At 43.2% G+C, this 26,678-nt stretch overlaps 1 protein-coding gene and 1 long non-coding RNA gene across 2 annotated transcripts in view; one reads left to right on the top strand and one right to left on the bottom strand.

Moving 5' to 3' along the window:
• The window catches only part of LOC309367286, a 119,440-nt gene that overhangs the window by 30,693 nt on the left and 62,069 nt on the right, over positions 1 to 26,678 (bottom strand). The gene's annotated exons all lie outside the window — the stretch shown is intronic.
• The window catches only part of LOC309367075 (cytochrome P450 2K6-like), a 44,051-nt gene continuing 21,600 nt past the window's right edge, over positions 4,228 to 26,678 (top strand). Inside the window, exons 1-9 of the mRNA XM_081906363.1 lie at positions 4,228 to 4,490; positions 6,326 to 6,488; positions 7,284 to 7,433; positions 7,959 to 8,119; positions 8,584 to 8,757; positions 9,942 to 10,089; positions 16,557 to 16,741; positions 17,112 to 17,253; positions 17,633 to 17,650. Coding sequence (XP_081762489.1) covers positions 4,308 to 4,490; positions 6,326 to 6,488; positions 7,284 to 7,433; positions 7,959 to 8,119; positions 8,584 to 8,757; positions 9,942 to 10,089; positions 16,557 to 16,741; positions 17,112 to 17,253; positions 17,633 to 17,650 — 1,324 coding nt within the window. The 5' untranslated portion in view covers positions 4,228 to 4,307. The remainder of the gene's footprint in view (positions 4,491 to 6,325; positions 6,489 to 7,283; positions 7,434 to 7,958; positions 8,120 to 8,583; positions 8,758 to 9,941; positions 10,090 to 16,556; positions 16,742 to 17,111; positions 17,254 to 17,632; positions 17,651 to 26,678) is intronic.

Below are 26,678 nucleotides of genomic sequence, written 5' to 3'. Positions count from 1 at the left end.
ACAAGAAGACCTTCTTAAACGAGCAATGCAAAGAAATAGAGGAAAGCAATAGAATGGGAAGAACCAGAGATCTGTTCAAGAAAATTGGAGATATGAAAGGAACATTTCGTACAAAGATTTCCATAATAAAGGACAAAAGTGGAAAGGACCTAACAGAAGCAGAAGACATCAAGAAGAGGTGGCAAGAATACACAGAGGAATTATACCAGAAAGAAATGGATGTCCCGTATACCCCAGGTAGTGTGGTTGCTGACCTTGAGCCAGACATCCTGGAGAGTGAAGTCAAATGGGCCTTAGAAAGCACTGCAAATAACAAGGCCAGTGGAAGTGACGGTATTCCAGCTGAACTATTTAAAATTTTAAAAGATGATGCTGTTAAGGTGCTACACTCAATATGCCAGCAAGTTTGGAAAACTCAGCAGTGGCCAGAAGATTGGAGAAGATCAGTCTACATCCCAATCCCAAAGAAGGGCAGTGCCAAAGAATGCTCCAACTACCGCACAATTGCACTCATTTCACACGCTAGCAAGGTTATGCTTAAAATTCTACAAGGAAGGCTCAAGCAGTATGTGGACCGAGAACTCCCAGAAGTGCAAGCTGGATTTAGAAGAGGCAGAGGAACCAGAGACCAAATTGCAAACATGCGCTGGATTATGGAGAAAGCTAGAGAGTTCCAGAAAGACATCTACTTCTGCTTCATTGACTATGCAAAAGCCTTTGACTGTGTCGACCACGGCAAACTATGGCAAGTTCTTAAAGAAATGGGAGTGCCAGATCACCTCATCTGTCTCCTGAGAAATCTCTATGTGGGACAAGAAGCTACAGTTAGAACTGGATATGGAACAACTGATTGGTTCAAAATTGGGAAAGGAGTACGACAAGGCTGTATTTTGTCTCCCTGCTTATTTAACTTATATGCAGAATTCATCATGCGAAAGGCCGGGCTGGATGAATCCCTAGCCAGAATTAAGATTGCCGGAAGAAATATCAACAACCTCAGATATGCAGATGACACAACCTTGATGGCAGAAAGTGAGGAGGAAATAAAGAACCTTTTAATGAGGGTGAAAGAGGAGAGCGCAAAATATGGTCTGAAGCTCAACATCAAAAAAACGAAGATCATGGCCACTGGTCCCATCACCTCCTGGCAAATAGAAGGGGAAGAAATGGAGGTAGTGAGAGATTTTACTTTCTTGGGCTCAATGATCACTGCAGATGGTGACAGCAGCCACGAAATTAAAAGACGCCTGCTTCTTGGGAGAAGGGCAATGACAGGCCTAGACAGCATCTTGAGAAGTAGAGACATCACCTTGCCAACAAAGGTTCGTATAGTTAAAGCTATGGTTTTCCCAGTAGTGATGTATGGAAGTGAGAGCTGGACCATAAAGAAGGCTGATCGCCGAAGAATTGATGCTTTTGAATTATGGTGCTGGAGGAGACTCTTGAGAGTCCCATGCACTGCAAGAAGATCAAACCTCTCCATACTGAAGGAAATCAACCCTGAGTGCTCACTGGAAGGACAGATTGTGAAGCTGAGGCTCCAGTACTTTGGCCACCTCATGAGAAGAGAAGACTCCCTGGAGAAGACCCTGATGTTGGGAAAGATGGAGGGCACAAGGAGAAGGGGGCGACAGAGGACGAGATGGTTGGATAGTGTTTTCGAGGCTACCAGCATGAGTTTGACCAAACTGCGGGAGGCAGTAGAGGACAGAGGTGCCTGGCGTTCTCTGGTCCATGGGGTCACGAAGAGTCGGACACGACTAAACGACTAAACAACAACAACAACACATGTGCATTTATTTTGAAAATAATTGTCAGAGAACTCTTTGCTGCTAGTTACATGAAGTTGGCACCTTGCAAGTCTTGAGCCGAGGGAGGGGGCGAGGAGCCGTGGCTGTGCCCTTGCCCCCAAACATGCATGTGATTCAGGCCGAGCGCTGCCATTTGGGATTGTGGCCGGCAGGCAAGGCTAGGTGCAGTGTCGGAGCTGACTGAGCCCCCTGGCCATGTGCGGTCTACCTGTACAGTGGGTAGGGGGCTACTGCCGATCCAATCCATGTAAACAGTACGCTGCATAATTGCACAATAATCTGCAGGCGAGAGGCGCTCCTTAAAAGCCATTCCTCAGCTGCTCAATGGTGTTTCTGCAGGGGAATTCCAGATGAATGACCAGCCGCTCCCTGCCTTAGCCCAGCCTCTGGGAATGAAAAAGACCCCAAGTGAGCATGCAAGGCTGGAACCTTTCCTCTAACTTGAGCGAGCCCAACCCCCTGCAATGTAGGAATCTCCGCTAAAACATCCAGGACAGATGGCCATCCAACCTCTCCATAAAAACCTCCAAGGAAGGAGAGTACGCACCCTTCCGAGGGAGACTGTTCCACTGAGGAATAGATCTCACCACCAGAAAGTTCTTACTTCATGCACATTTTAAAAAGGATTTAAAACCTCTTGCAATGCAGGGCGTTGGGCCAGGAGCAGAGCAAGGGGGTTGTGGAAATTTTTTTTGTCACCCTCCCCTGAAATAAATATTTAATTGCCTCCCCAAGGGGCCCCTGCCTCAGAAGGAGGACCAGGACCTTGGAAGGAGCGCAAATGAAGGCTCTGTACCGGTCGGGGAAAGACAGAGACCACACCAGGATTTGGAAAAAGCAAGGCCTGATCTTTATTGAAAGAACAGAAAAAAAACAACAACACAAAAAACTGTTGCAACAGGGTCCCCGCTCACGCAATGACATGGAGTCAGAGACCCTGAAAAAAAAGGACTACCTTGATTCTTATACCTTTTGATTTTCATTCAGATCAATAGCAAGGAGGTGGGGGGAAACGATATGAGGGGTGTGAAGAGTGGATTAACATAAGGTAAGCAGGATGTTGAAAGACTTTCTAGAGGTGTCAATTTGCTGAAGGGCTCAGGTGGTATGTGTCGATCTTTGTGTTATTTAATTTTGGATCTGCTTAAAATGGCTTTTCCTTTATCTACAGGAAAACCTCCACAACTGCTGATAATCAGCATGCAGATGTGAGGCTGGATGTTTGAGAAGATGTTCAGGAAATGACTTAAATGTTAATGTGAAATCCTATTCTGCATTGCTATCAATTCGGGTGTGATAGCCTGATGTTTGCATACTTTTTGGAAAATAGGACTGCTTTATTTTGAGCTCATATCTGTGTGTATTCATGGTATGGTTTGCAGACCCAGTAGGAGGCAGTGTGGTGGATTGAGTTTTGGCAGCCTTTTGGATACAATATTGAGTCAAGTATATACATTTTGAAATATTTAGATTGTTGCTACATTTTGGATACATTCAGAAAAGTACAGCATAGTAAGGCATTTCATTAAAGATACATCCACGAATACATTTTAAAAGGATTGCTTCATGGAGAAAGAGGTACTGTACACAGGAATGGCAACAGGCACGTTACATTAAGATGATGTATTAAAAGGCACACATTATATTACATTCAATGATACGTGAAAAGACACAGTAAGATGGCATATTCCCAACAATGCATTCCTTAAGGCACAGTTTCTTATTGTTGTGGGACTTTGGGGTAGGATGATATCATTAGGGTCATTTTCCCTTTATTCCCCTCTCTGACCCTGATTCTCTTATGACACCCCACCCATGAATCCCAAGCTGACAGCGAGCGGCCCCAGCAAAGTGGTGAAGCTCCCCCCCCCCCCTTTTCCCTGGCTTGCTGTAAGCTTGGGAGTCATGGGGGGTGACAAAAAAAATTCCACACCAGGTACCACCAGAGCTTGCTACTCCTCTGGCTCTGCTGAGATGTCAGTGAGATGCTCCCAGCCACAGTGGGGTCGAGGCCACTGGGGGGAGCTGGGGCTCTGCGCAGCCTCCTTGGTTGTCGTGTTGGGAAACCTTGGTTACCCCCCAATCATGGTTGTGGCGGCAGCGGTGGTGGCAGTGCTGGGACCAGCCAGGCAGCACCATTGGTGCTGGCGGACCTCAGGAACTCCATGCTGCTGTGGTGCTTGCCATCTTGTCTCTCCAGAAGTCCATACTGGTGCACTTTCAGAAATCCGTCCCTGAATGCAGTTCAACGATTACAAAGAATTTCACAATGCTGCCCTTTACTCCCCTTATAACAGATTAATTTTACACATGATCTGGGTGACAGGTCTGCATCCAGGTTCAATAGAGTTTAATAATGGTTTAATGATTAGCTTGAGATAGTACCTAGCATAATATATAGGCTGCTCACTGCAGTTGCAAGCCGTTGTCCTCGACCAAACTGCACTGTAGCTTTCATTATAACCACTGCAAAAAAAAATTGCTTGCTGAAACAAAATGGATTGGACGGAGCCGATTCCAGTGTTGTTCCTCTTTATCCTTATGGTTTACTTTGTTTTGAAACTGGGCACTTTTGGGAACAAGAGCTCCCAAAATCTTCCACCAGGACCGAGGCCTTTACCTCTCATTGGGAATCTCCACATCATGGATCTCAAGAGGCCTCACCGAACCATGTTAAAGGTAAAGATTCCAGTTCTTCCCATGGCAAGGCTAAAGGGTACTGGGCAGCCCAGTCAGATGAGCGGGGTAGAAAATTATTATTATTACTACTACTACATATTACATTACATTTTGTTCTTTTAGAGCCTATAAATCTCATCTCCCCTTTGTGTGCTATAGAACCTCCTCTTATCTTTCCCAATAAATAGTCATAGGAGCTAGTTGCAATTTATAACTGGTAATTTGAACAAGATGTCTGGTGTCAAATCACGTTTGACTCTGCCTCCATTTTCAAGGATGTAAAAGTGCCGGTGCAAACCTTGCCCAGCCCAACCTCCTTCTTGAGCCTATCTTTCTAAACTAGGTTTGAGAGGTGCCATTAAAGGTATAATCACTTTTATCCTTACAACTGCCTATTTTGTTCTGGTTTTCTAATTATTCCTAGCAAATATTTGTTCTGCCACAACTGAATAATAATAATAATTTATTATTTATACCCTGCCCATCTGGCTGGGTTTCCCCGGCCACCCAACAGACTAAGAACATGATAAAACATAAAACATTATAAACTTTCCTTAAAAGGACTGTCTTCAGGGGTCTTCTAAAAATCAGATAGTTGTTTATTGCCTTGACATTTGATGGGATGGCATTCCACAGGGCAGGTGCCACTACCGAGAAGGCGTTCTGTCTGGTCCCCTCTAACCTCACATCTCGCAGTGAGGGAACCACCATAAGGCCCTGAGCCCTGGACCTGAGTGTCCGGGCTGAACGGTGGGGGGTGTAGACGCTCCCTCAGGTATACAGGTGACCTTTAAAGGTCAGCATCAACAATTTGAATCGTGCTTGGAAATGTACTGGGAGCCAACGTAGGTCTTTCAGAACCAGCGGTATATTGTCTCGGCAGCCACTCCCACTCACCAGTGTAGCTACTGCATTCTGGATTTGTTGCAGTTTCCGGGTCGCTTTCAAAAGTAGTCCCACATAGAGCACATTGCAGTAGTACAAGCAGGAGATAACTGGCAAGACAGTCTGCTGGCAGATAGGGTCTCAGCCTGCGTACCAGATGGAGCTGGTAGACAGCTGCCCTGGACACAGAATTGACCTGCGCCTCCGTGAACAGCTGTGAGTCCAAAATGAATCCCAAGCTACACATCTGGTCCTTCAGAGGCACAGTTACCCCATTCAGGACCAGGAGTCCTCCACACCTGCCTGCCTCCTGTCCCCCAAAAACAGTATTTCTGTCTTGTCAGGATTCAACCTCCATCTGTCAGCCACCATCCATCCTCCAACAGCCCCCTGACACTCACACAGGACCTTCACCGCCTTCAATGGTTTTTATTTAAAAGAGAGGTAGAGCTGATTATTATCCGCATACCCCACAAGTGAGAGCCCAGGGGCCTGAACACTCATCCCCCAACACCACTTTCTGGACACGGCCCAGGAAGAAGGAGCGAAATCACTGTATAACAGTGCCCCCAGCTCCCAGCCACTCTAGACGGTCCAGAAGGATGTCATGGTCGATGGTATCAAAGGTCACAGAGATCCAGCAGAACTAGGAAACAGTTTTCACCTTTGTCCTTAGCCGGCCGGAGATAATCGAGCAGCACAACCAAGGCAGTTTCAGTCCCATGATGAGGCTTGAATCCCAATTGGAAGGCATCAAAATAGTCCACATCCTCTAGACATTCCTGGAGTTGTTCAGCAACCACCCCAGCAATCACCTTGCAAAAGAATGGAAGATTTGAGACTGGGTAGTAGCTAATGCAGTCTTGGTTCTGTCAGAGAGGATTTGCATTAATATATTCTTTGGGTATGCCAGAACTCTGTTTCTCAATTTTTCTTCTGTTGAATTCCAGTTGTCCAAGCAGTATGGGCCTGTCTTCAGCATCCAACTGGGACCCCAGAAAGCTGTGGTGTTGACAGGATATGAGACAGTAAAGGAGGCTCTGGTTAATCAGGCGGACGCATTTGCAGACAGGCCCATCGTTCCATTATTTCAAGAGCTTGCACGAGGCTTTGGTGAGGCACCTCCCTTTCTATTGGAACTTGTAATGCTTGCAGACACACACTGGTCCCAACAGGTGAACACAATCTGTTCCCAAGAAATGGTTTATAAGATGAGTGTTTGCAAAGCAAGTCATCGAAATCCATTGTTTCCTGTGGGGGAAATCCTTGTGAATTTTTCAACCCACCTCAGTGCCTTTGACATTGACAGAATATCTGCAGGCATTAGGCTGAGCATGTGTCACAAAAAATGTCAAATGTGGATTTCTGGAGATCAAGCTAAAATGTTAAAAAGAGTGGACCAGGTCTTGACTTTCTGTGGATAAGTGGTGCTCTGTTGAAGATACAAAAATGGAGGCCATTTAAAGCAAACCTTTCCCATTCCCACCTTCTTCCCAACAGTCATATTGTAAGATGGGGGAGAATGAGACAGGAGGATTGTGAATAATAGTCACACAGCAAAGTAATGCCACATACCAAGGGGAAACTGACTGACCATTTTCTGCCCCAGACTATATATAGAGGAAAAATGAAGGAGGCATAATGGAATACAAAGTAACAAGCTGAGTTCTGCTGGGACGCCTGACATGTAAAAACCACACTCCACTCTAGCCTACACTTTATAATGGAAAATATTGATCAATGGGTTCTCAGGTCATGCTCTGATGGCACAGCTGCCAGCTCTGAAGTCTGAATGGGAGAATAGCTGGGATCCATTCTCACTTCCATGGAAGAAATGCAGAACACAAATTATTGATATATTTGTACAATGGCCATGCAGACATGAAACCTTTCCTCCCGTCTCTTCAGGTGTAATTCTGTCTAATGGTGAAAACTGGAAAGTGATGCGGCGGTTTGTTGTAAGCACATTTCGGGCCTACGGAATGGGAAAGAGGACCATAGAGGACAGAATTGTTGAGGAATGCAGTGTCCTGATAAATAAATTTGAATCTTACGAAGGTGGGTTGGTGTTTTCCTCTGGTGCATAGCTACACTACAGTTGTTTAAAGGTGCCAAGACTATTGTGTTACATATTCCTAACTTCCAGAAGCACAGATCCCAGGGTTCACTGCAATTGGTCTGTTCCTGTAATGTGCAGATTGCGCGGCAATAACTCCTGTGACTTCCAAGCAGGTATTAGCCCAGCTATGGCCACATCCAGCAACACTTAGGTTTAGTTTATTTGTTAAATGAGGTCTACACATAGGGAAGCTGCCAGTAGGGATTTAAGACAACATGAACAGACTTAAAAACAATGCCCTTTCCATACTTTGAATTTCTGTGGGAATGTTCAGGGAGGCAGGAGAGGATATATTGTTTAATGATATCCCCCCTAACTTGCGTTAGCAAGTTCTATATCTTAGCCGAGGAAAAAGGAAGTTTTCTCCTGGCTGGTAGAAAGCATCCCATAGCATGTCCATTCTAGGAATGTGCATCCCACATTTTTAAAGAATGTTTTTGTTTAACTGTCATATTTATGTATAGGAAACCCATTTGAGACCACCACAATTATGAATGCAGCTGTTGCTAATATTATAGTGGCCATACTACTAGACAAGCGATTTGATTATGAAGATCCCACATACATAAGACTTCTCAAGTTGAACAATGAAAATGTCCGGATCGTCGGAAGCTTTTCAGTCATGGTAATCTATCTTTTACAATTAAAACAAACAAACAGTTGATTATGATAACAGTGTATGCAAAGTGGGCAGGGCGACCTGTTTATTGTATATTGTTCAGGATTCAGTACAAAACACAGAATATTGGTATCTTAAGAAACCTGGTGGTGATTCGAAATATTTAGAAAACTCACACGGTTCAGTCATCCCGTAACTATAATAAAGTCTCTTGCACACACCCTTTCTGGCCTCACTGCCATCGGGACTCCAAGGACAAGGAAGAACAAGTGATAGTTGGTTCCATGATGGCTCAGAAGGGGCCTCCAAGGGCAGATCTCCCTCTCTGAAGGGGAAGCTCCAGAGGAGAACTGCCATAGCCTACTATTCTGGGGTTGCACATAAATTATGTTCTGAGAGACCCAGCTGAGAGTACAATACTGAGTTTTTCTAATGCCTCTTTTTCCTTTTTCACATTTTTATCCTTTCAGCTGTATAACATGTTTCCTGCTCTTGGTTTTCTTCTGGGGGCTCGTAAGACTATCATTCAAAACAGAGATGAGCTGTTTGCCTTCATAAATGCCACCTTCATAAAACACCTCAGAGATCTGGATGAAAATGACCAGAGGAGCTTTATTGACTCATTTCTTATCCAACAGCAAGAGGTAATGGAGTCTTTTAAGTTGGCCCAGAATAAGCGTTGCCATTTTCAATTCATGTTTTAAGGGCATATTTGCAAGTGAATGCGTAAGTTGTAGTCAGGAAGTCTCACTTCAGAAGGGACCAACATGGCATACTTCCTCCCCTTTCCCAATAGTCAGCCATTGTTAATGTGTTACAGAAGTTGCCTCTGCAGGGTCAATAGTTGCATGCTCAACAGCATTTCTGGAAAAAATATCCCTGATCAAGAAAACATGTAATTATAGATAATTACGCAGTGATGAGAGGTAATCAAGTCATAAATATTGGTTGCCAGACTCCCTTTTGATACAAGGGACGATGGGATAATGCCTCATGTGCTCAGAAGAAGGCGTTCTTCACACTGGAGGAGATAGGAAGCTTTGTGGGTGGGGAGGCATCTCAGAGCAAGGAGAAAACATTGGCCCATGCACTGACCAATCAGCCTTAAATTAGGGCTTCAGTTCTTTTAACCATTACTAAGACTGGAAATGAATATGAATTGGAGTTTCCGCTTATCAATTAATTAGCACCCAGAAAAGGAAACAGGTGGTTGGGTGGCAACAAAGTTCTCAATAACAGGCTGGAAATTATTTCTAAAATCTTAAACTAATTAATGATGAGTTTGAAAAGTTAAAGCAGATCTACAGGCCTGATGTGCTGGTCCCGTGGGTTACCTGAGAGGCGAGGTCCAAGTCCGGTCCGTGGTCAAAGGCGCAACGTGGAGGCAGTCCGTAGTAGCTGAAGCTGGGTGCAGGGCAGGGAGTCGGGTGAAGTCAGGAACAGGCATGCAAGCAGGGAGACAGGGCAGGTCATGAGCTCAGGCAGGAAAGCAGGACAGGGTCTAGGCAGGAGCTAGCAACCAACAATGTTGCTCCCGCAAGTTGGGATTGGGGCTGGCTGGCTTTTATCTGCCCCGAGGCATAGGGCGGCCCCGATCCTCTGGTGACTCGCCTCTCCTGGCCTGGAGGCGAGCACTCCTCCTGCAGGAACCCTATATCATCATGATGGCATAGTCTGGAAAACCTGGAATCTCTCACTACTTAGCGACTGGGGTGCTGTGCAATGATACTTTGGATCATCGGGTCCAGTCAGGTATTCATTTTTATCTTTGCACATGAAATTTTCTCACTACATTCGTTTTAATCAGTTCATACTTTTTGCAACCCAGGAGGAGAAGAAGAAGAAGACGAATGCGTATTTCCACAACGAAAACTTAAAAACTGTTGTGGCCAACTTATTGGCTGCTGGCATGGAATCCACTTCTACCATACTGTGCTGGGGACTGTTACTAATGATGAAATATCCTGAAATTCAGAGTGAGTGCTTTTCATTGGGTTGGCTTCCATTATTCTGAAAAATCTTAATTCCAGTTATATGTAACTGTTAGATAGATAAAATATTTATAATTTGCACGACACACACACACACAATTGTTCAGTCATAAGCTTAACATTTCAACCTGGACTCCCTTCTCCCTCTTTCTGTGGTTCTTTACATTTCATTTCATATTCCTGCATACTCCAAATTATCTCAACATATTCTTTTAGATATATATTCCCGTATATATCCAATAGATATATTGAAACTGTGGGTTTTTACATTAATCCTGCCAATGTCTTAGTATGTTTACAGTTTGTTTGTACATACGCAATAAACCATTTCCATTGTTTTCTAAAAATAATAATAATCTTGTTCTTGTTGGAGAACTAGCCCCATCGAGAGAGGATGGCCCCTCTCCCTGCTCCCGGAGCTTGTTTACTGGTGATCTGCCTCTGGCTGGCATCCCAGACAGACCAGGGAGATCTTGATAGGCGACATTTCCCAGCGTGGAAAATGCACACCCCCTTCTCCCCCCTTCGCAGGGGAAAGAAGAATAGTCAGAAAGTCTTTTTACATCTTGTTTATTTCTGAGAGTACAACTCAACAGAAAACATGTCCGATCACTCAGACTTCTCTCCGAGCGAGAGACAAAGACTTCCTTTACATACGCAACAGGAAGGTCTCATATTACACACTGAACAAAGACTTGTGTAGCCTGTGAACTTACGGGAAGATTCTTTCCCACAGCTAGTCACATCACATGATGTAAACAAGCTGGCTGTTTGCAGCTGTGTTGTTCTCTTATTGTAACATCCTCCCCCATATGAATCAACGTTAGGTGCGAACAAAGCTTGATCCAGAGAAGAAAACAAACAGTTGTTATACATGTAACAATCCCCTGTTGTTTCAGTTCCACCTTTGGAACTACCCGCCACTGGTTTCACCAGTGTAACTCTCTGGTTGTCTGTTTTCCAAGGAATGAGTGCTTCTGCATTACCTTGGCTAGGGAAGGTTGTGTTACGCTTTGCAACTCCCAGTTGTGTCTTTGTTTCTGACTTAGACACACCTTGTCTAGAGTTGTCAACAATAGTAACACATGCAACAGCTGAGTTAGCAAACTCTCAAGAATATCTCTTGGGTGGTATGCCCTTTGTAACCTTCTCAGACCTGCGTATGAGGTGCTGATCCTCTTTGCTGACTGGTTCATCCTCAGGACCTTTTGGAGAACCACGCCCAACAGTAAACAATGGTTCAGGCACTTCTGGTTCAGCCTTAACCTGTGTAGGTCTAGACATTGTGTGAGAACCTCTCTCAATGACTGTGTCAACAGAACTCTCTGAGCTTTCTGTGTCACCAGAAAAATCAGAATCATCATCTGAATTGTCATCGGTGGGAAATGTGTGAAAAACCTGTCTCTCCTGTCCAGGAGTGCTCTCTAGGAACTTTGTGAGAATCACCTTACCAGATTCAGACAAAATTACTCTGTAGAGACCCTTTTCATAACCCAAAAAAATGCCTTTTGCATTCTTAATTCCATCTGGAGTTTCTGTATTTACGTGAGATCCAAAAACCTTAAAATGTGTTACAGGAGGTTTCCTTCGGAATAGCTTCTCAAAAGGAGAACTTTCCATACCTTTTGAAACCTTTCTCACCCAAGTGTAACAATAAGAAGATAAAGTTTCAGCCCAAAACTCATGTGGCAAATGTGAACTCAGCAATTGTGCCTTCATGCCATTCTGCAACTCTTTGTTCACCTTTACACAAACATTGTTGTTCTATGCAGCTTCAGAAACAGCAACCTTATGCTCTATCCCTTGTTTCTCCAGGAAATCCTGAAAATCCTGTAAAAGAAAAACTGGCTTTTCATCTGTGAAAAGATAATCAATATTAGCATCATGAATGACTGGTGTCACGCTTATCACAAAACTCCTTAAACCTTGCTAAGGTTTCTCTGGGTGATCCTAATATATAAGTCCAGACATATCGAGAAAGATGATCAACACATACAAGATAGTATTTAGCATTGCCTCTAGATGGTGCTAGAGGACCAATCACATCAGCATACACTCACTGAAAAACACTGGTAACTTTCGTTGCCTTCTGATCCTTGACGTCTTTCGACACACCTGCAAGAGACAGCATTTTAGACTCACACGCAGTGCAACTATTGTAATCATTTTCATCAAAAGTCAACAGATACAGTCCGTCTTTCTCTCTGGCAGAAAGATACAGCTCTCCATCTTTAAAGATTTTGCAACTCTCCTTATCATAGGACAACACCAGCCCTTTCTTTGTCATCTGAGAAACACTCAACAGATTGAACTTCAAATCAGGAACATAATACACATTGTTTATAGTCAAGTTCAGGCTTTCCAGGTAAACAGTTCCAAACCCGGTCGCTTCGATCTCCTGACCATTGGCCTGTTTCACAGTGAACTGTTGCTTCTCAAACATAGAAAACAATTCCTGGCGTGATGCCATGTGCTGTGTCGCTCCCGTGTCCAAAACAAACGCGTTTTCCACCGATGATGTGGCTTTTAGCGACAGCAAAGCCTTAGCTGGTTTCACCTGGGACTTGGCACGACCTTTGCTTGAAGCCCCAGGCTTTGCAGAGCTCCCTTTAGCTCCTTTCTGCTCATGTGGCCTTTTACAGTGCCTCTGAATATGCCCAGGCTGGCCACAATTGTAACAATGGACAACGTTCAGAACTACAGCTTGCTCTTCTCTAGCAATAGCAGTGGGGGGCGCTAGAACTCCGAGCCTCACTCCCCCTGTCAGCAACAGCCAGTGCAGCTAGGGGAGGTGGATAAGGTAAACCTGCCCCTTTCTTGGCATCCATCTTGAATCCAAGCTTCAGTGGAATTTGCTGCCAAGGAGTGTGGTGGAGTCTCCTTCTTTGGAGGTCTTTAAGCAGAGGCTTGACAACCATATGTCAGGAGTGCTCTGATGGTGTTTCCTGCTTGGCAGGGGGTTGGACTCGATGGCCCTTGTGGTCTCTTCCAACTCTATGATTCTATCAGCAGCGAGCTGAAAAATCCAAAAGTCTATTGGGCTGTTTACAAGCTGCTAGCACCTGGCAGCTAGCTCAGCTTGGAAAGTCCCTTCCAACAGTCTGTGCGATAGCAAGCAAACGCTGAAATTCCAACAGGTATTTTCAGCCTCTGAGCCTTGCTTTCACTCCGGCTTGCTTTTCTCTTTACCTTTGAAGCTAACTAGCTCATAAATTAGCTCAAAAAGTACTCACAAATTCTTTGGCATGGAACGGCAGTTTTATCAGCTCCCCTGGAATGTGAAGAATGTGGCTCTCTTTCTCTCTCTTTTTTAAAATAATGTGGGCAGGTAGTCCCTCCCCTACCTGGCCTGGTCTCCTTGGCAACACTTCCCCCAGGCGGGATTGGACAACTGACTGAGGTAGGTGGAGCCCTCCAGGTATCCCACCTGGGGGAAGGCGAAGCCAAGCCTGTGCTGATGGAGCCACTCCAGATCCAGGGGCTGCGCGCGTCCACGCAAAGGCCCCCCCCCCGTTTTATGTGGGGAGCGGTCATTTTCAGTTCATCATATATCATTTCCTAGTAAACTTTAACCCTATTACAAGCCCACCACATATGAAAAATAGTACCTTCTTTCTCTTTACGTTTCCAGCACATAGTCAGTTCGGATTTATACATTTTAGCCAATTTACTAGGTGTCAGGTACCATCTATCTAACATTTTCATATAGTTGTCTCTTAAACTATAACATTCTGTAAATTTTATATCCACATTTGATAAACTTTCCCATGCCTCCATTTCTATATTATAACTAATATCTATTGCCCAGTGTATCATTGAAGATTTCACTTGTTCGTCCTTTGTCTCCCATTCCAATAAGATCTTATACATTTTAGATATCACTTTAACATTACAGTTTAACAGGTCTCTTTCCAGTTGTGATGTTTGTTCACAACTGCTTCAAATTCCTTTTAAATACTTCATTCAACTGATCATATTGTAACCATGTTGGTAACATCTCTGATAAATCTTTTAAAAAATTTAATTTACCGGTAAATTCTCCAAAGGTGAAAGCCATAGTGGTGTTTTGGTCTCCAAAAGGATTTTATACTTATCCCATACTCTATACATTCTTTTCCTGATTATATGGTTTGTAAAACCTTTATGTACTTTCACATTTTCATACCTCAAGTAAGCATGCCAACCAAAAATATTATCATGACCTTCCCAATCTGAAATATGTGAATTATTCAATAACAACCATTCCCTCAAACAGCATAGACAAGGTGCTTCGTAACAGAATCCCATATACGGCAGGGGGGAAAACTCCTTTCTCTTTCATCTGTCAATTTTTTATGTTTTATTTGTTTTACTCTTATTTTTCCTTGCCAGATATATTTAGAAATATATTTTTGCCATTTGTTGAAACAATTTGTCGTGCCGATCACTGGTATTGATTGATCACTGGTATTGGTTTTTTGTAGGGGAGCTATTGGGTGGTTGTTTTGATTTTGATTATGTATTTTGTGGTTTTATATTTTGATTTTATTCTGTGAACATCTGGATATAGGGTGGTATATACATTCACTAAATAATAATAATAATAATAATAATAATAAAATAAATAACAATAAATAAATAACAATAAATCAAAAAGAATATTGTCAGTAATACATTCATTTTAATTGTTGAAGTAATGAAAGTTTCATTCTCCTCCATATTTGCAAATTTATTTTAATATCCTCCCAAGTTTTTAAATAATTATCCTTATACAAATTTATATTCTTGCTCTTAACCACACACCCAAAATATTTAATCTTCTTTTCACTCTTTAAGATAGATAAACTTTGTAATTTATTTTTACCCTCATCATTCATATTTTTTACCAGGAGTTTAGTTTTATCTTTATTAATTTAAAGATCTGCTATTTCTAAAAATAAAATAAAAAATCTTTTCCAATGACTTTGGGATTGACTCTATTTGTTGGTTCCTCAACAAATATCACCACATTATCTGCAAAAGCTATTATATTATTATAATAATATAATATAATATAATATAATATAATATAATATAATATAATATAATTATATTATATTATAATATTCTCTTTCCGCTTTTATCCCCACTTTTTATTATTATTACATCTTATTCTTTGTGCCAAAACTTCTAAAACTATTATAAACAATGAAGGTGACAGTGGGCAACCATGTCTAGTTCCTTTAGTTATTTTACAATTCTCAGGCACTACATTACTTGCTGATGCATTAGTATATATTGCCTTGACTCCTTTTATAAAACTGTGTCCACAAACCATATATTCCAAAGCCTTAAATATATAAATCCCAGGAGACATTGTCAAATGCTTTCTCGGAGTCTAAATGCTTTCTCTTTTAATACAGTTTTCAACCCATTAGCTAATATGTCTGCAAACAGTTTATAATCCTTATCCAACATCAAAATAGGCCCATAGCTCTTAACCAGCTTTGGATCTCTATTTTGTTTATGAATCAAAGTTATGTATACAGTCTTCTGGGATTTGGGTAACTCTCCTGTATTCAAAGTTATAGTCATATCTTTTAAAGGTTGCATTCGGTAATCTTGTAATTTTTTAATAATGTATTGCTGAAACTCCATCAGGTCTGGGTGCCTTCCCTAATTTTGCCTGTAAAATTACTTGCTGTAAAACCATCATTGTGACAGCTCTATTCAGAAATGACATTTTAACTTTTGGTATCTTAAGCAGTCTGTTGTCTTCTAAATATTTACCCATTTCTTCTACCTTAACTCATTTGCCTTAATATGGTGCGGCATAAAAACTCACGAATTGATCTATTTTTTTTTCCAGATTTTCCACACTCTACCTCCTACATTTATTCTATCAATGCAGTTTTTTATTCTTTCTTCTTTATTTGCCAAGCTAATAGTTTCCCCCTTTCTTGGAGGCATATAACTTCCAAGTTTAACTTCTTTACAACATGATCAATTTTATTCATTTAGTCTTATTATTTTGCTTATTTACATTCCCAGATAGAATTCTCAAAGCCATCTTGTTCCATATTTATTACTCTTTCACCTCCACCTCTGTTGAATCTTCCTCTTCCTGTCCAGCTTCCAGTTCAAATGCTCTTTCTCCAGCTAACTCTTTCCCATATTTTGTCCAGAATTTGTCAGGGTCCGGAGGATCCAAGATCTTTGTTTTTGACCTTTATATGTAAAAGATACCACTTCAGAATATTCCCAGCAGTGATATTTTAATAATCATCCTGGAGGCATATCTCTCCCTCAGTATATCAGGTTATTGTCTAAATTGTTTGTTTGTCCTTAAAAATACATTTGTTAAATTCTAGAGATTAAATTTGTGAGCCTATGGAACTGTAGAATGAGTTTGTGGCAGTTTTATGCTTCAGAGATTAATTTCAAAGACATAATCTGAGCAGAAAAATAAATGTTTTTCTTTTTGTTTCCCCCAGTAAAGGTCCAAGAAGAAATTGCAAAGGTTGTTGGATCTTCTCAGCCAAGGATTGAACACCGAACAAAAATGCCTTATACAGATGCCGTGATCCATGAGATCTTGAGGTTTTCCAATATCGTCCCAACCAACATGCCACATGCCGCGGCTGCAGATGTTACCCTCAATGGCTACTTCATTCCAAAAGTGATCCTTTTCATTGAACTGCTGCCCACTAGTTACAATATATTTTAAGGCTTTCCTGGGAGTAAGCCCCTTGGACTTCAGTGTGGCTGACATCTGAGCAGACTTGTATAGGATTGCACTGTAAGCTTTCAGTCTACCCTTCGGAAGGTGTCAGGCATCAGCTTCAACCCATTAAAGAGATTAAAGAGATCTCAGTGGAAAGGAACACAAGGTTTGAAATAAACCGTTTCTTGTGGGAAATCATGGTTTATACATTAAAGTTTGTCACACTAAAGACCCTCATTTCTCATCTCATTTCTCCTACACTAAATATTTATTGTACCAGAGGCATACACTTTATTTTAAAATGACTCTTGCTTTGCCTTTGCAGGGGACATACATCATACCATTGCTGGCCTCTGTGCTGCACGATGAATCTCAATGGGAGAAACCACATAAATTCTATCCTGAGCATTTTCTCAACTCTGAAGGAAAATTCGTAAAGAGAGATGCTTTCATGCCTTTCTCTGCAGGTAATTTTTTTACTTTTGTGTATACCTGCATAGTGTGTGCTTAGTCAATGGGCTTTTTACATGCCTGGAATGTACCCTATTGTGCAAAGGTAAGAATGACATCACTTGCTGTGGCCATTTGTGCCACTAGATCTGGCCACCATTGGTGTGCGGCCCCTGGAATGCTGCTCACCACGGAATGGGGCCTTCAGGGTGAGAAAGATTTCCCACCCCTGGTTTTCAGCATTGCAGAATGGCTGGTATTGGGAGTTAATAATTCTTTTAAGATGGAATTGTGACCTGTTATTTTATCTCTGCATTTTAGTCTGCTTTAAAGTATTTGGGATGTTATTAAGCAACTGCTAAACCCAGTTTCTCTGCTGCCTGTGTGTCCTTACAGGTCGGAGAGCATGTATAGGTGAGACTCTTGCCAAAATGGAGCTCTTCCAATGAGCATTGGAGCATCTCTTACTTAAAACCTGGCCCTGTGTTCTTATGACACTTGAGTCATAGAGATCAATCAACAAATCTGGTTGCATGTATTCCCATGTTAACATATACTTTCAAAGATCTTGAAGCATCATATTCCCAGGTGGATGTGCAGGGAATTGTGATGAAGACAAAAAAAAAGGACTGGAAACCATGCCTTATGAGGAATGGTTGAGGAAGTTGGGCTGCAATGTATTCTGATTCTGAATTGTATTTGTTGTTGTCAGGCAATTCCGTCTTCTGTTCCAGCGATCAGCTGAATATGGTGGGCGGGGAGGGGGAAGGGCCTGGTGCTCTGAGGCAAAAACAAAGGAATAGGAGCCAGGAATCGACCAGAACCTCCCGGGTATCGATCAGTCGATCCTGATCAACCTGTTGGTTATCTCTGGAATTAAACCACCATCTTCCATCTTCTCCCTGTATCTGAATGAACTTTCTCTGAGAGTCTGGGTAGCTTAAGGCTTCCCTCATCAATGGAATTCTGACTGGTCATATGAAAAATGAAAATGGTGGAAATGTGTCAAATTCAAAATCAAAACTTCCACCTCCACAAGAGGAAAAACTCCAAATCTTCTCTCCCTAGCTACTGCTCTGAGAGGGAAGAGGGAGTTAATCTCTTTCACACTGGAGTCAGTGGAAGTCTCCATGGTCTCACCAGGAAATAGAAAAAAAATGTCTGGTTTGAATCTCTCTTCTCTCTTAGGAAAATCCAGCCACATCCACTAAAATACTTTGAATTTTGTTTTCACTGGGCCCCATAACCTTTGTAGGAATGGATTTAGGCACTATGAGAGGATGTACTGCTTAGTTATTATCCTTCCTTGCTCATATTGTTGCATGTCATATGCTCTAATGCCACCATGTTGAACAGTTTCAAGATGGAAATGAAAAAAAACTATTCTAAAAAGAAAAATATGTGTGAGTGTTTCAATGGGAGAAAGTTCAGGAAATACTGAACCCTTTCAAACTAAATGCTGTCGTACCTAATTGAAGTTGAATAATTTCATCTGCAAATGATTTCACAATGCGGCTCTCTACTGATAATCCTAAGGTATGAGTTCGCCGTGTTCAAGAGCATTGTAATCTGTTCTGGAAAGCATAAGTTCGTGGAAGTGGGCACCACTCACTTGAGTAAACATTAAACTGAAAGGCATATCATCTAATGTACAGCTTTGAATAGTTGTGGAGAAGAAAAAAAAATTGGAGGAATGGCTTAATAATTCACTAGAGACATTACATAATATAATATATGGGTGGCGCATTGCAGTTGGCAGACACTGTTGTTGACCAAACTGCTCTGTAGCTTTGTTGTTTTTATAGAAGTCTTTTAAACCGTCTCAGCCTTTGGGTTGAAAGGTTTTTATCTGGAGGTTTCTGCTTTTTTTCTGTTTGGCTCCGGATGCCTCCAAGCCTTGAAGCTCTACTCAGCTATCAGTGGGATGCTCCCAGTCTCAGCGGGGTCGAGGCCACTGGGAGGCAGCTTAGGGTTCTTCATGGCCTCATTGGTTGTCGCATTGGGAACCCCTGGTTACCCCCAAATCATGGTGGTGATGGTGGCCGGGTTGGCCTTGCAGGCACCAGCCAGGCAGCGCCATTGTGCTTGTGGTCCTCTGAAGCTCCATGCTGCCTTGGCGCTCGCCGGAAGTCCATACTGGTGCACATCGAAATATCCATCCCTGAATGCAGTTCAAGGATTATTCCAAAGAATTTCAGAATGCTGCCCTTTACTCCCATTATAACAGATTAATTTATACATAATCTGGGTGACATGTCTGCAGCCAGGTTCAAGAGAATTTGAATTTGTTCTGGAAGGCAATAGTTTGTGGAAGTAAGCACTTGAGTAAACATTAAACTGAAAGGCAAATAATCCATTGTACAGCTTTGAATAGTTGTGGAGAAGAAAAATCAGAGGGATGGTTTAATGATTTGCTAGAAATGATTTGCTATGTAACATATTATATGGGCTGCTCATTGCAGTTGGTAGACACTGTTGTTGACAAAACTGCACTGTAGCTTTGTTGTTTTTGAAGAAGTCTTTTATTTTTTAAAAAATAATTTTTATTAGGTTTTCACATTTTACACGCCAAGATAATCCAAAAACAAAACACATATAAATTCATAACTTTCTTAACCCCCCTCCTTGACTTCCCCCCACCCTCCCTTCATACATCCCAATTTCAACAATTAGCTCCGCAAATTCTTATCTCTCATCTTTCACCTATTATTGTTATTTTAAAAATTAATTCTTATTACTTGGCCAAATCTTACACCAATTTTCTTATAACTATTAAATTCTTTTCTAAGGTCGACCCAAATTCTCTTCCACGAATTCCCTTTCATATACTAAATATAGATCATAATAAACAAACAAAAAATCATTAAAAAATTATAGTTCTATTCTATTCTCCCTCCCCTCCCTGCCCCGGTTTCTGTCCCTTCCCAACTGAAAGTCCATAAAACAGTTCTTAGCCTGGATTCCTCACATCAGAGGCCTTCAAATCTCTGTCCGTCTCTCTCTGCCGATTTTGTTGGTAGCCCTCTTTGTTGATCCTCAGGTCTCGAAGGAGCTCTGACACAGTCTCATCAAATTTTCTTCCATCCAAAAAACTTGGTAGCAACTGCTGCAAAATGTCCGCTGATTTCCCATACACAAAGAGTAGGCCCCAATCATATTTCTTGCTTCTTTTCGGTTCCAGTATTCCAAGTGTTCCAGGGGCTTCCTCTTTCCTCTTTCGGGTCTTTCGCCGGTTGGTGCTCCCAAAGTCATCTTTTTTATGCTCTGACAGTGTAGGCTTAGGGTTGATACTCTCCTGTACTTTCATGGCTCCTTCTTCTTTCTCCCCCAGTTCCAAAGATGTTTCTTCCTGTTCAGCTGCGGCTTCTGTTTCAGTCAAATCCTTTATGCTTTCAGCAGAGTTGCTTAGTTTAGAGTTCAAGGTTATCAGTTGTTTGTTCATAGCCAAACTCTGCTCCTGCAGTATTCCCACAAGAAAGAACATTCTTTCTATCTCTGGCTGTAGTTTTCCATCCGCAGCCATTGCAATGTTTCAAAGTTTCCCCTAGGGGGATTTTAGCTACTTAGTAATCCTTTTCCCAACAGTCTGATACTTTGTTGAATATAACTTCTTTATTCCCAAACAGTTTAGCTCAAATTTAGCAAATTTAGTCCAGAGAGACGTTAAACAGTGAGGTTCTTGACTTTAACTGCCCGTTTGACAGCTCTTTTGACAGCTGTCAAACTCCTTGTTCCTTTTCCTCCAGCTCACACACAAAGCACTCCCGGGTTCAAGGGGGGTGGGTTAGACAAAAACTTCCAAAACTCAATTCTTACTCTCCAGCACAAATCTTCTTCTGTCAAATTCGAGGAATTATTAGCTTTTAACTCATACCACAAAAGAAATCTCTCCACCTTAGTTCTCCGATCTTTGCGTTAAATCTTTCTGTAGAAGAGGGGATGCGGACTTCCCTTTAGCACATCCCCCCGGTCGTACCGAATTCAAGGATAAAGAATTTTTAGAGTCCAAATTTCATTCTACTCACGGGATTGTTTCAAGTCCAAATTTCAAGGAAAAAAGTCGGCGCTCTCCAGCCATGGCTCGCGGCTTCGCTTCACTGCAGTAGCGGTCTACTCCCAGCACCGCGCCACTCTCCGTACCCTCTCCGTAGCCTTTAAAAAGGCTCTTCGTGGGTCGGAGGGGGCGCTTAAGGTGCCCACCGACTCACCAAGTCTGCAGGCTTCTGCGCCTGCGGTTTCTAAGGGTCCCCGCCTCGCCGTCGCGGTAAGACCCATCTGCAGTAAAGCCGATTCCCTCCGGAGCTCCGGAGGGAATCCGCCATTAGCTGATTGCGTCGACCCGGAAGCTGAAGAAGTCTTTTAGACAGCCTTTGGGTTGCCAGGTTTTTATATGGAGGTTTTTGCTTTTTTGTTTGGCTCTGGAGGCCTCCAGGCCTTGGAGCTCTGCTCAGGGGCGGAGCAAGGGGGTGCATTGGGGGCGAGCCACACTGGGTGACATCTTGAGGGAGGGTGACACTCTGCATGCGTATCCCTGCCCGCGACTCCCAAGCCTACACCTGTCGGGGCCGCTGGCAAAGTGGCAAAGCTTCCCCCTTCCCCCGGCTCACTGTAGGCTTGGGAGTCATGGGCAGGTTGCCCTGTCATCCAGGACAGGCCTTGCTCCACAGATCGCCTGCTTGCCCGCTTGGTGCTTCGCTTCCTTCCTTCTCGGGCTGCTAGTGGAGGCAAGGGACGGGCCAGGGAGGGGCGTCGGTGGGCCACGAGAAGTGCCCTCTCCCATCCACCCACAAGCTGGTGGACGGCCTCCCTCCTTCCCTCGCCCTTTCCTGCCTCTTCTGCACACACGGAGCAAGAACCAGCCCCTCGCGCCTGTAAAACAGGCTCTCTCTAACATTCCAGAGAAACCAAAAAGAAAAGTCACTGTTTTGAGTTCCTCTCTTTTATGGATACAACGAATAGTTTTGGCTACAACCATTGGGGATTGCACCAGCAGGGTAGAAAAACGCCTTTGCAATGCTTTGTTCTGATGTGTGGCCTCGCCTTTAATGAAATGCCCCCCTCCCAGCCATGGTACATTTGCGTTGACGTATAGTAGTGGTTTTCTGAAATAAAACCAAAGGGCAATTCGCTGCTTGGCTGCAATTTTGCAAATACAACTAAGGTCTTTGCTCTTTTGTAGTTCTCCCATTGCCAGGTAGATTTGATATCTGCGGGCCTCAATTTTGTTCTGTTCCTACGTTATGACTCTTCCACTGCTGCTCCTGCAGAGTAGGGGACTTTATTCATGGAGATCCTGCCACGGTTTTTCTCTTCTTTTCTTAGAATAAGGCAGCAGCCAGCGGACCGGCTTTGTACTGAACCTTTTGTGAATATCTATTATAGTTGGTGAGCAGTGAAGGGATCCTGTGCAGACATAGATGGAAATTGGATAACTATCAGAGGGTTGTGATTGTTCTCTCTCTCATTAAAATAATTCACAGTTTTAATAAAATAATGCCGTATCAATCTGAATTGGATCTTTTGATTAAGAATGCAGATGCACTTATCACTTTTTAAGCCTGGGTGTTCCACGATTTCAAAACAAAACCCCAGAGAATTCTCTACCCCCAAGGAAAAAAAAAAACCTCCAACAAAACAGATATCTAAATATGAATAACACATGTGCCCCTTCATGGATCACTGCCTTGCCGTGGCGAAGGGGCTTGAAGAACTCAGAGAAGCTATGAACTATGCCGAGCAGGGCACCCAAGATGAACAGGTCATAGTGGAGAGTTTTGACCAAACGTGATCCACCTGGAGGAGGAACCGGCAAGCCACTCCAGTATCCCTGCCAAGAAAACTCCATGGACAAAGACAACAGGCATATAAAAGTTATGACGCTGGAAGATGAGCCCCTCAGGTCGGAAGGCGTCCAACATGCTACTGGGGAAGAGCGGAGGGCAAGTACAAGTAGATCCAGAGCTGACGAAGCGGCTGGGCCAAAGCCGAAAGGACGCTCAGTTGCGGATATGCCTGGAAGTGAAAGGAAAGTCCAATGCTGTAAAGAAAAATATTGCATAGGAACCTGGAATGTAAGAACCATGAACCTGGGTAAGTTGGAGGTGGTCAAAAATGAGATGGCAAGAATAAATATTGACATCCTGGGCATCAGTGAACTAAAATGGACGGGAATGGGTGAATTCAGTTCGGATGACCATCATATCTACTACTGTGGGCAAGAAACCCGTAAAAGAAATGGAGTGGCCCTCATAGTCAACAAAAGAGTGGCGAAGGCTGTACTGGGATGCAATCTCAAAAATGATAGAATGATCTCGATACGAATCCAAGGCAGACCTTTTAACATCACAGTAATCCAAGTTTATGCACCAACTACTGGTGCTGAAGAAACTGAAATTGACCAATTCTATGAAGACTTACAACACCTTATAGAAGTGACACCAAAGAAGGATGTTCTTCTCATCATAGGGGATTGGAATGCTAAAGTAGGGAGTCAAGAGATAAAAGGAACAACTGGCAAGTTTGGCCTTGGAGATCAAAACGAAGCAGGGCAAAGGCTAATAGAGTTCTGTCAAGAGAACAAGCTGGTCATCACAAACACGCTTTTCCAACAACACAAGAGACGACTCTACACATGGACATCACCAGATGGGCAGCATCGAAATCAGATTGATTATATTCTCTGCAGCCAAAGATGGAGAAGCTCTATACAGTCAGCAAAAACAAGACCTGGAGCTGACTGTGGCTCAGATCATCAGCTTCTTATAGCAAAATTCAAGCTTAAACTGAAGAAAGTAGGAAAAACCACTGGGCCGGTAAGATACAATCTAAGTCAAATCCCTTATGAATACACAGTGGAAGTGAGGAACAGGTTTAAGGATTTAGATTTGGTGGACAGAGTGCCTGAAGAACTATGGATGGAGGCTCGTAACATTATACAGGAGGCAGCAACGAAAACCATCCCAATGAAAAGGAAATGCAAGAAAGCAAAGTGGCTGTCCAATGAGGCCTTACAAATAGCGGGGGAGAGAAGGCAAGCAAAATGTGAGGGAGATGGTGAAAGATACAGGAAATTGAATGCAGATTTCCAAAGAATTGCAAGGAGAGACAAGAAGACCTTCTTAAACGAGCAATGCAAAGAAATAGAGGAAAGCAATAGAATGGGAAGAACCAGAGATCTGTTCAAGAAAATTGGAGATATGAAAGGAACATTTCGTACAAAGATTTCCATAATAAAGGACAAAAGTGGAAAGGACCTAACAGAAGCAGAAGACATCAAGAAGAGGTGGCAAGAATACACAGAGGAATTATACCAGAAAGAAATGGATGTCCCGTATACCCCAGGTAGTGTGGTTGCTGACCTTGAGCCAGACATCCTGGAGAGTGAAGTCAAATGGGCCTTAGAAAGCACTGCAAATAACAAGGCCAGTGGAAGTGACGGTATTCCAGCTGAACTATTTAAAATTTTAAAAGATGATGCTGTTAAGGTGCTACACTCAATATGCCAGCAAGTTTGGAAAACTCAGCAGTGGCCAGAAGATTGGAGAAGATCAGTCTACATCCCAATCCCAAAGAAGGGCAGTGCCAAAGAATGCTCCAACTACCGCACAATTGCACTCATTTCACACGCTAGCAAGGTTATGCTTAAAATTCTACAAGGAAGGCTCAAGCAGTATGTGGACCGAGAACTCCCAGAAGTGCAAGCTGGATTTAGAAGAGGCAGAGGAACCAGAGACCAAATTGCAAACATGCGCTGGATTATGGAGAAAGCTAGAGAGTTCCAGAAAGACATCTACTTCTGCTTCATTGACTATGCAAAAGCCTTTGACTGTGTCGACCACGGCAAACTATGGCAAGTTCTTAAAGAAATGGGAGTGCCAGATCACCTCATCTGTCTCCTGAGAAATCTCTATGTGGGACAAGAAGCTACAGTTAGAACTGGATATGGAACAACTGATTGGTTCAAAATTGGGAAAGGAGTACGACAAGGCTGTATTTTGTCTCCCTGCTTATTTAACTTATATGCAGAATTCATCATGCGAAAGGCCGGGCTGGATGAATCCCTAGCCAGAATTAAGATTGCCGGAAGAAATATCAACAACCTCAGATATGCAGATGACACAACCTTGATGGCAGAAAGTGAGGAGGAAATAAAGAACCTTTTAATGAGGGTGAAAGAGGAGAGCGCAAAATATGGTCTGAAGCTCAACATCAAAAAAACGAAGATCATGGCCACTGGTCCCATCACCTCCTGGCAAATAGAAGGGGAAGAAATGGAGGTAGTGAGAGATTTTACTTTCTTGGGCTCAATGATCACTGCAGATGGTGACAGCAGCCACGAAATTAAAAGACGCCTGCTTCTTGGGAGAAGGGCAATGACAGGCCTAGACAGCATCTTGAGAAGTAGAGACATCACCTTGCCAACAAAGGTTCGTATAGTTAAAGCTATGGTTTTCCCAGTAGTGATGTATGGAAGTGAGAGCTGGACCATAAAGAAGGCTGATCGCCGAAGAATTGATGCTTTTGAATTATGGTGCTGGAGGAGACTCTTGAGAGTCCCATGCACTGCAAGAAGATCAAACCTCTCCATACTGAAGGAAATCAACCCTGAGTGCTCACTGGAAGGACAGATTGTGAAGCTGAGGCTCCAGTACTTTGGCCACCTCATGAGAAGAGAAGACTCCCTGGAGAAGACCCTGATGTTGGGAAAGATGGAGGGCACAAGGAGAAGGGGGCGACAGAGGACGAGATGGTTGGATAGTGTTTTCGAGGCTACCAGCATGAGTTTGACCAAACTGCGGGAGGCAGTAGAGGACAGAGGTGCCTGGCGTTCTCTGGTCCATGGGGTCACGAAGAGTCGGACACGACTAAACGACTAAACAACAACAACAACACATGTGCATTTATTTTGAAAATAATTGTCAGAGAACTCTTTGCTGCTAGTTACATGAAGTTGGCACCTTGCAAGTCTTGAGCCGAGGGAGGGGGCGAGGAGCCGTGGCTGTGCCCTTGCCCCCAAACATGCATGTGATTCAGGCCGAGCGCTGCCATTTGGGATTGTGGCCGGCAGGCAAGGCTAGGTGCAGTGTCGGAGCTGACTGAGCCCCCTGGCCATGTGCGGTCTACCTGTACAGTGGGTAGGGGGCTACTGCCGATCCAATCCATGTAAACAGTACGCTGCATAATTGCACAATAATCTGCAGGCGAGAGGCGCTCCTTAAAAGCCATTCCTCAGCTGCTCAATGGTGTTTCTGCAGGGGAATTCCAGATGAATGACCAGCCGCTCCCTGCCTTAGCCCAGCCTCTGGGAATGAAAAAGACCCCAAGTGAGCATGCAAGGCTGGAACCTTTCCTCTAACTTGAGCGAGCCCAACCCCCTGCAATGTAGGAATCTCCGCTAAAACATCCAGGACAGATGGCCATCCAACCTCTCCATAAAAACCTC

Source organism: Podarcis melisellensis (assembly GCF_964234715.1).
Source record: "Podarcis melisellensis genome assembly, chromosome: 3".
NCBI lineage: Eukaryota > Metazoa > Chordata > Lepidosauria > Squamata > Lacertidae > Podarcis > Podarcis melisellensis.
The sequence above is the reverse complement of the archived record's forward strand: the minus strand, read 5'-3'. Positions and strand labels throughout refer to the sequence as shown.